The sequence below is a fragment of the Argentina silus genome (genome assembly GCF_951799395.1).
Source record: "Argentina silus genome assembly, chromosome: 16".
Taxonomy (NCBI): domain Eukaryota; kingdom Metazoa; phylum Chordata; class Actinopteri; order Argentiniformes; family Argentinidae; genus Argentina; species Argentina silus.
This window is the reverse complement of record NC_139670.1, coordinates 17,616,972-17,626,958: the sequence shown is the minus strand read 5'-3', so window position 1 is coordinate 17,626,958 and position 9,987 is coordinate 17,616,972. Positions and strand designations below refer to the sequence as shown.

Below are 9,987 nucleotides of genomic sequence, written 5' to 3'. Positions count from 1 at the left end.
CTTGTCCCCCTTATTGAGGGCATTATAGGAAGAATCTGAATGGCAGGACAACTTAATGCTGGATGGCGGTATTGTTTGTACAGTAGATCATTTAGATTTGTCACACTCTGCTGTGAATGATATGATGGGGTCGCTTTGCTGGTCTGGGGTTTTTATAGTATAAAACCCCCACCATATCGCAGTACAAAACCCCACCACAAGGAGCGCTGTTGGACAGTCACACGTCATATGTCTCAGGCTTCTGTTTTACTAGGGCGAGCCGAGGGGACTGAAATGTATGAGTATGAACCCAGTTGTATCACCCTTTCGCTAAAAAAAGGTGCAGGATTGATTTATTTCAGCCATACAACCTCTGGACTACCTACATTTTCGCCTGAGTTGTTCTTTAACCTTGTCCTCACTTTGGTAGGTTGTTGTGGCTCTTTATCGCCATGACCTCTGGCTGGGGTATGAAGTACAACGACAAATGGCCTACATCCAGCACTGACAGGCACAAGCCGCCATTCATCGAGAAAATAAACAATGGCATATTTTTGCCACTACACTGGAATACTCTTGAACTTTTTAACTAAAATGGAACTATTGAAGATGCAGTGGATATAGCTATGGTCCTGAGTAGTCTACTTGGAACATGCACCATTTTCGCAGAATGAGGAAGTTAAATTAGTGCTGGCCTTTTATATACTGTACTGTAGAGTTCTGCAGGGTTCCTATCCCTTCAGAGCCGGTGAGTGTAATTTAAAGAACATCGAGTAATGATTACCAACTGAAAGATAGTTACTCTGAAAATAAAATGTTCGAGACATTCTAAATCTATACATTACACATACCATACTTTGATGATTTAACAAATCCCCATTGGGAAAGAAATATCACGTTTCCACATTTCTGCCTGTACATTTTATGGGTAGGATGACATGGCTTTACCTCCCTATGGTGAGACCCAAATGTTTTATCCCAGTGGTGTTCATGTCCATTGCAAACCTAGTATTGAGGTGCCTCTTCTTTTGACTCTACACTCCAAAAGTTGGGATTTTAAATCAAATAATTAATATAGGGTTAAAGTAGAGATTCTCAGCTTTTATTTGATGTGTACATATTGGTTTCACCATTCAGAAATTACAACACTTTTTATGCATAGTCCCCCTATTTTGCAGGTATAAGAAGTATTTATCTAGTATCTAGTATTGATTCTAGGCTTTGCATTTGCCTTTGGAGTTTGCTATTGGTGTCTGTTAACATGAGGACCAAAGAGGTGTCAATGAAAGTCAAGGGAGTCATTATTATGCTGAAAAATCTGAAACTATCAGAAACATAGCCAAAACTTTAGGCTTGCCAAACCCAAAACATATTACCATAGCAACTAGGGAGTTTTTCAGGGCCAAAAAGTGCAAAGGTCTTGACTGGCCAAGTCAATCTTCAGATTTAAATCCAATTAAACATGCATTTCATTTCCTGATGATGCTTAATTGGGACATTTGATGAATCTCTTAGGGTTAGAGTTACTGTTACTTTTGGGTACCCTGAAATAGCGGGACTATGCATAAAAAGTGTTGTAATTTCTGAATAGTCAAACCAATATCAACACAAATGCTGTCAAATAAAAGCTGAGAATCTCTACTTTAACCCCATATTTTATATTTTTTACTAACTTCTGAAGTGTATAGCCAAAAGAAGAAAAAATGTTTCACTGTCCAATTAGTATGCAGGGCATTGTATATAACAGAGGGCAACCTCAGAAATTATTGGGTTCACACAACGTAAAAGCACAACGTAAAAGCAGAGTTTGGATGTAATAGGGACTTAAAGAAGAGTAGTGCTTTGTGTGTTAATAAGAGCACACAATGCTAAACAATGTCAAGCAATACTGTTCCTCAAAAGCACCACAAACCAGTACTGAGAGAATACCTTGGATACTGTTGGATAGAAGATGTGAAAAGGATGAATTCAGTCGAGAGCTACAGAAAGAATCAAGTACAATCTTGACCATTCTGAGGAAATCAGTGCAATGACAATTACTAGGATTATGGCTTTGTCATCACATGAGTTTGTGTAGCTTGAGGCATAGAGTTTGATGGGTTGACAAGGGGGTGAAACTATACCTATAGAGATAGATAGGCTATAGAGATGTCAGAGGGATGTAAGTTTAGGTTAGGTGTTGGTTAGATGGTGGACTGATACCAGTAAATTTACCATTAGCCTGTGGGAATTGTCAAATTATTTGGCCTTAGTTAAGGGATCCGATGGTTTGGTATTGGTGTAATTGCTCAGATTATGTTGTGTTTTTGTAATCACACTTTGATCAGATGGTTTCAAAATTGCATAGTCTGTTAGATTGTCACAATGTGGATGTAGTTGGGTTTTGGGAGTTAGGTTTGGCTACAATTTTGCAATGAGATGGTCTTAGCATTGGCGTTGTGGGTCAAAAGGTGGCACTATGGTCACACTGCAGATGTGGCGGTGGGTTTGGTGGCAGTGGGGCTGAGGATCAGACTCTGGGCGATGTCGTCGCGGTTGATCTGGCGCAACGCTGTGCAGAGCGTGTCCACACTGGCACAGTCCCGGGTTGCCCAATCAGAGAGCAGTGCACGGACAGGGTGCTCATCCTGTCGGAAGTTGGCGATGCATTCCTCCTCATATCCCAGCAGTCCTGCCAGGCTGCACCAGTCACTGTCCTCTGTGTAGTCAGACCCCTCCTCTTTGCTGCCCCTGTACAGCAGCTTCTCCACCTCCTCTCGTGTATGAAGAGGAAGGAGCAGGCAAGGCTCCTCATCCACAGTGACCACTGACAGGAAAGAGAAACGTGTTATACTGACTTTATCTTTACATTGATCCTAAAACACATATAGTATTTGTTGAGTTAGCCACAGTGCTCAGTTTTATTTTTCCTGTCATAAGCACCTGTTTTTATGGAGCCTGTAACCACAACATAATCATGAGACTTATTAGGTGCCGGTCAGGAAATGTGCTCAGGAATTTTACAAGCATTCTCGAAACTGGTTTGTCAGAACAGGACTCCGAACCGTCAGGAGCACATGCCGCAGGTAAGTGCTTTTTAGAGCTGTCAGAGTTGTTATTGTTGTTTTGGAAACGGTTTGAGGTCATGTTCAAAGTAGATTTGATGAGGCCACCAGACGCCTTTCTCCCGAGGGGAATTCCTTCATCATTCCCTCAAGGTGTTAATATGTGATATCGAGAAAAGTCCTTTCATACAAGCCAACTGTCCATCAAGCTTATTTGTGGTGTTGTTTTATTTGGTATCACACCCTAACCCTAAAGAAAAAAAACGTAATTATGTACTTTGCTATAATAAACACAAGATGGAATTCCGAGAACTTCCTACGCAAGCAGCCATCATACACCTCTAAGTTAGTTACCTTGTGCTGTGGTACCACCATAGCCTGTCTGTGAAATTGTTTAACCATATAATTGACCTAGATGCGCTAGTGTGTCTACCTGTCTGTGCTTGAGTCTGTCCCTGGCCCTGTTGCTCCTGTAGGCTCTGGCTGTCCACGGATATACCACTGTCGCTGTGCAGTTTCTCCCCTTCCGGTGATGGGGTCTGGTTCTGGTTGGCTGTGCAGTTGTTCGCACCCTGCTTGTTCTGCTTACAGCTGTTCCATCTGGAAGGGAAAAGGTCTTCAGTAAATTGAATGAGTGGATTAAATTAAATGTGGGACAAGAAAGGGTGTTTTTATTTTTATTTTTTTAAAAACATGCAGTGGAGATTTGGAGAACCAGGAGCATCCATTGGGTAAAATGATTGGACAGCAAAATTATAATCCCACCCATTGTTGGGTTCTGAGGCTAGGTCCACCCCAGAACCATCACTATGGTTACGGAAAGGATGGGAATATTCATTGGCTGAAATTTAAATATAGCTAAAGTAATTCCTGTGCAATGGCATCTCTATCTCTCGCACTGGTACAATTGGTACAAAAAAAGCTACTGTGTAAATACTGTGCATGTCTAATCCTTGATTGTTTGAATCCCTCAGCAAGATGAGAAGAGCAGCAAAAACAAACAAAAACTGTTAAGACTTCACCCCATGGCAGTTGACCCTATCCAACTGTCATTTTGGAACAGCTTCCTGATTAATCAATAGTTCAATAGAACTGGACAGAATTTCCAATGTCTGTTTTTCATGCTCATTGGGCAGAAGTGGGTCAATGTCACACCATTTCAGGGGCTAGCTGAATATTTTATAGCCTCCCTTCTGCCCCTTGTGTATACAGCCAAGAGCATTAGTGCTTCTTCAACTGTGCTCTTATGTGTATTGTTTTTAAACACTTTGGGGTGAAAGCCTGTCAAGTCATCACACTATGCTAGCATTGCAGTGTTGAGTTGGAAAAACATTAAATAAAAGCATTCAGTATCAACAGGTATCAGTGGGATGTGTGTGTAGCAGTTTAAAAGACCATTGCACTGAAATGTACCACATCAGACAATGTGGTACAATTGACTACCACATAGACAATGTTCCCAAACGGATGACAGGGGATCCCTATGCCAATCGCCAGGGAAAGTGGCAGATGACCTCATGAAATATGAAAAGGCAAAACTTTTTTTTACTGATATGAATATGTTGTCTTGAAAATCTCACCTCAGTTTCTCACAGCTTTTTTCACCACAATTGTTAACCACTATATTTAATTATGTGAGCTAATGCAATTTCCTTATTATTGTGAATGGCCAAACTGAGGTCAATTTAACTTGCACACTATTATCTCCTGTAATAAGTAATCATATTTCCCTTTCAAATTCAAATCCCCTAAGTGATGTCTAACATCTCTATTTAAATACCATGCCCTCTTCAGTCTCATCTTCCTCTTCCTCACCTCTTAAAGATGATGAAGGCCACAAGGCCTACCACCACAGTGGCCAGGATGGAGCAGTATATGGGGATGAGGTTCTCTTTCAGGTCCTGATAAATCAACTTTGGAGAGTCGGCATTGGTGGTGGTGGCGGTGGAGGTGGTGGTGGAGGTGGTGGTGGAGGTGGTGGTGGTGGCGCTCTCCATGGAGGCTTCTGGGAAAACGTCGTCGTCGGTGAAGGAGGGCACGGATGAGCCCAGAGAGGGAGGGGGCGAGACAGAGGAGAAGTGTGGGGTTGGACCTGCAGGAGATAAACAGACAGAGGTATAAGGGGGAGAAAGAGGAAGGCTACTGTACAATTTATCTGTGAACCTGGAAGACAGATTATGAGACAACGTGGCAGCATGCATTAAAAAAGGCTGTTTTTCCTCTCATAATTTCTTCGCTGTTACTGAATATTTCTCAAAACAATTCGGCACGTCCACTCAAGTGGTGACAAACTAAATAGGGGCCAATTTTCAGAAAGATACATTCAGCCATTTTCATTAAAAGAGATTGTGTGTAAATGTAGCATTTTTTATAGCAAATGTTTTCGCCACAAGAACTACAAAAATACAACTTTGTTTACAACGAAAGGCTTGTGGTAGTAACATAAACTCATGCAATGGAATGTCTAGACGTTTGAATGTGCAGTGGTTTTCATGTTAAGTCAATGGATAATATATCTATGCTAGTACATGCTTAATACATGGGACAGATACAAATTTAGTGGAAGCTAATTATGATAATAATAATGAAACTATGCCGCTGTGGGACAAATTCAACACACAAATAAAAAATGTCCTGCGATATACCTAATTTATGAAATCATGTGAAATGTGGCATCACTTCTGTAAGATTTAGGTGAGAGAGAAGGGGGGTGTGCTCAATCAAATTTGCTCTGGTGCTCAATCAATTTCCTGTCCTTCTCGGCTTCTGAAAACTCTAAATAGCTAACTTAAAAGGTATTATTTTGTATTTAATATATATAGTGCGCTGCAAGTAATGGGACAGTAAAGCATTTTTCTTCTTTTGGCTCTATAACCCAAACGTTTGGATTTGGATTTAAAGTAGAGATTCTCACCTTTTATTTGAGTACTGATTTGATTTGTGTACATATTGGTTTCGCCATTGAGAAATGACAACACTTATTATACATTGTCCCCCTATTTCAGGGTACCCAAAAGTGATGGGACAATTTGCTTTACGTGTGATGCAGTTGATTGGTGATCACACGTAAATATATCAAGCAGGAAATTCATATGGGAATGAAAATCCTGTTACAATTTTAAAAAGTGTTTTATTAACATGTGTAGCTAATGCATTACTTCAGGCTACTTTGACTGGGTTGCTTGTGTCCCAATGTTTTCCCCAATCTTGACTCAAGTATCCGGATCAGAATGAATTACCGTCTCGTCCTATACAGTTGACCCAAAACATATTGCCTTAGCAATTCGTTTTTCAGGGTTCTTCAAAGGTTCTTGACTGGCCAAGTAATCCAGTTGAACATGCATTTAATTTCCTGATGATAATATTTTAGGCAAAAAGACTGCATAACAAACAACAACTGAAGGACCCTTGGACCCTTGGAACTAATGGACCAGAAACATCTGTTCATGTCTTTGATCGTGTACTTACAATTGTCCCTAACCTAGACAATGTGATACGGGTCTTTTTATTCCTTTCCTACTTTTTAAATTCACCATGATCATGACTCTACCACAGCCTGTCTTAGGATACACACTTTAACTTGGTTGCATTGGACAAAACAAGAATGTTTTTGAGTTGGGGTAATATCCAGGCCACCAATGGTGGGGACTCACTGCCCATGGGGAAGGTCTTGGGTGGTCTAAGATATGGGGTGGGTAGGCCCCAAGGGTGTGAGCCTACAAGGTTTCAATATGGCTGCAGTAGCCCTCGGCATGACAGACCGCCCCCCCTCCAGCTAATCACCCCACCCCCCCCCCCCCCCCCCCCCCTTCACTTCCCTCCTCGCTCCCACTGTGTTCATCACTCATTGACTCCATTTTATGGAGTAGCTTGAAAACCCAGAAGAAGATGGGCCTCCTTAACCGCAGAACCCCCTCCCCCCACACACACACTAAATCCCGCATCACTTGGTCATTTCCCACATCCACCAGGGAGTCATTATCACGGTAAGAGCCCAAGCGTCCATCCACTCCTGCCCACTCTCTCTGCCATAAACACAAAATGCGGACATGCTAGCCTCCCTGTGCGGATGTGGAAACCTATCCACATCTGTCATTTACTTACAGTTACTCACATCATCAACAGGAAATCATCCAAGCTCTAAATACCTCAAGAGAGCTACTTTCCACTACTCTAATATAGTGAAACATTTAATGGTACATATAGATTTTGGAAAGGGGTGGGGGTCATCAGGAGAAAATGTATTGATTGTAAGCATGCAGTGTGTGACAATGTCTATTACTGGATCAGTTTATCATATAATTGTGATTCTAATTGTTGGAGCCTTACTTTATATTTCTAAATGTAAATATCTCAGGTTTCAAGTTTATTTGATATTTATAGGTATAGTATAGGGATGCATACATTGGAATTTGCTGTATCTATAAAATCTAGTAAATGACACATAAACAAACAACACAAACAACACAACAACACATCATCTTCATCACATCTTCTAAAAAGGAGGGGGCAAGACAGTGAAGAGCTTTCTAGGTTTAAAAGCCTTACTTTGTAGTACTGAACTGGGAGCCAGTGGAAGGAGACTAAAAAGAGTTATATGGTCAAACTTATCTGGTTCAAGTCTGGTTCTTGAGTCTTGCAGCCAAGTTTTGGTCTAGTTGCAGGTTTTATCAAAGTGTAATTTGTACAACCAGATAATGCAAATAGTGCTTTACCATAGTCCAGCCTAGAGCAGACAAAACATATACATATGTATATATATATATATATTAACATAGAGGTATTTTACTTCAGAGAGGTCAGAGGAATCATCAGTGAGTTGCATCAATTGGAACTTGTCCGTCAGATAAGACAGGACAGATTCCCCCTCCCCCACCTTGGTCCTCTCCTATTCCAATTCTCCCCCCACTAGAAAGGATATCAGACACCTTACACTGACAGAGATCGCCTTTGTCAGGCACAAATGTTCCCCCCTCTTTCTTTCTCTATCAGCATATTACATATCTCTTACTTACTGTTTCCCCCTTGTCCATTATTTCTCTCTCTTTCCCCCTCTCCATTTATCTCTCCCTCTTTCTCTCTTTGGTGGTGTCTGGCTTGCCTTCATCATTCTATGCAAACTATGTTTCAGCTCAGTCTCTCAGGCACTTTCCTCCAGTATTTTCTCTCCCACTCCATTTTCTCTCTCTTCCTTCCCTTGCACCTCTTTAAGGTTCACCCACTTTCCTGAATATCTTGTCTCCCTCTTTCATTTTATACCTATCCTCCCTTTGAAGTATCCTTAATCTACTGTACCATGAGTACACACACAGCAATGGCCTGTCACACTAGCAAAGTGGCAGTCAACTTCCCCTCTTTTTCTAGGTCATGCTGCTCATATCCACAGAATGGGATTTGGGGCCTCATTCAATAGATTTTCTCTGAATTTATACTTAATTTCGAAATACAGCGGTCAGAGCCCACTAAAACTCACACACATACAGCAAATATTGTATGATAGACAACATGTCAACACATTGTCCAAAGTCACATCTTGTGTGAGAGGACTTTGTGAAGTATACTATTCATTTTCCTCTATTCTTTCATGTGTGGATTTTTCTGACTTTTTGCTTCCTTTTTGTGAGCTGGGTGCTCTGCCATAGAAGAAGCTACTAGAAAATTCCTAAAGTCCAGAGAACAATAGACATAGCGGCACTGCTTACTGGAATAAAAAATATGTCACCTCGTTTTTTCTTTTCTCTAGGCTTTTTTCAGACAGCCAAAATAAAATCTGTGAAATAAGTTTGGAGTGCCACTATGCCTACTGTTCTCTGCACTTTTCTAAGAATTGATTGTCTGTTTCAAGAATGATCTCCTTAATCTGAAAATAACTAGACGCTGTTTAGAGAATGATCTTCCTAATCTGAACATAACTAGACGCTGTTTTGTTGTAAGTGGACAATAAAGGACTTGTGATGGTTGTGTTCATTTGTGGCCACCACTTATTTACATTCATAGTACACTATACTGTATATATTCTTTCCCACCATATCTTAATGCTCGACAGTTTACTGCTAGTAACACTGCAACTTTATACTATAATATTTGTTGTTGACTTGGTACTTTTGTTTTTATTTTTTACTGCACTGTTGAGAGGTAGCTCGTAAGTAAGCATTTCATTGTACCGTTTCCAACCTGTAGCCTATGCTTATGACAAGTACACTTTGATTTGACTTTGATTTATTATTTATTTTATTTTGAAGTGTTTCATAAATATGTTGCAATTGGTTGAATATGTAGTTATAACTGTGAATATGATCTACTGTAGGAAATGCTGCAAATGTGACCTTTGATAAATCCCCTGGTGTTCTATAGGTATAAAGACACAAATAGTACAGTATGTCATTATTGTTACAACGTAAAAAGATATTAAACTGTGAATACCCACATACAGACATTTTTACGACAAAGACAAACAATAATTTACAATAGAAAAGGGTAGAACCCTTTTCCATACAAAGAACCTTTGTTCTCCTGAAACCATATCCTTCAAGAAGGGTTCTTGGGATGACAATGGTTCTAGGTAGAACCCTAACCCGCCACCAAGAACCCTTCTGGAACTCTTTTTTCTAAGAATGTAGAATCCATTAGCATGGGGTGGTTTTTGAAATGTGTGATATTCATTGTGAGTCAGAAATAATCCTCACATACTGACACACCATCTCTACTTATACAAATGGATTATGTATGACTTCATGTATATATTCTGAATCATGTATATTTGCTTAACTATACTGTATTTTTGTCTCAATGTCTGTTGTTGACTGTGGAATGTCTGGTGTTTTTTACTAGAGCTGCTATCTTGGCCTGGTCTCCCTTGCAAACAAAAGTTTACGCATCCCAATGGGACTTCCTGGTAAAATAAAGGTAAAACAACAAATGAAAGGGCATCTGACTGTGTACACCTTTAAAGCCCTATTCGGAT

General features: G+C 40.3%; 1 protein-coding gene across 1 annotated transcript in view; it reads right to left on the bottom strand.

Moving 5' to 3' along the window:
* Positions 1-1,419: 1,419 nt before the first annotated feature.
* ngfrb (nerve growth factor receptor b) overlaps positions 1,420-9,987 on the bottom strand; it is a 32,242-nt gene continuing 23,674 nt past the window's right edge. The window contains exons 4-6 of the mRNA XM_083688124.1: positions 4,839-5,115; positions 3,457-3,623; positions 1,420-2,785 (exon numbers count right to left, since the gene is read on the bottom strand). Of these exons, the coding sequence (XP_083544250.1) occupies positions 2,442-2,785; positions 3,457-3,623; positions 4,839-5,115 (788 nt within the window). The 3' untranslated portion in view covers positions 1,420-2,441. The remainder of the gene's footprint in view (positions 2,786-3,456; positions 3,624-4,838; positions 5,116-9,987) is intronic.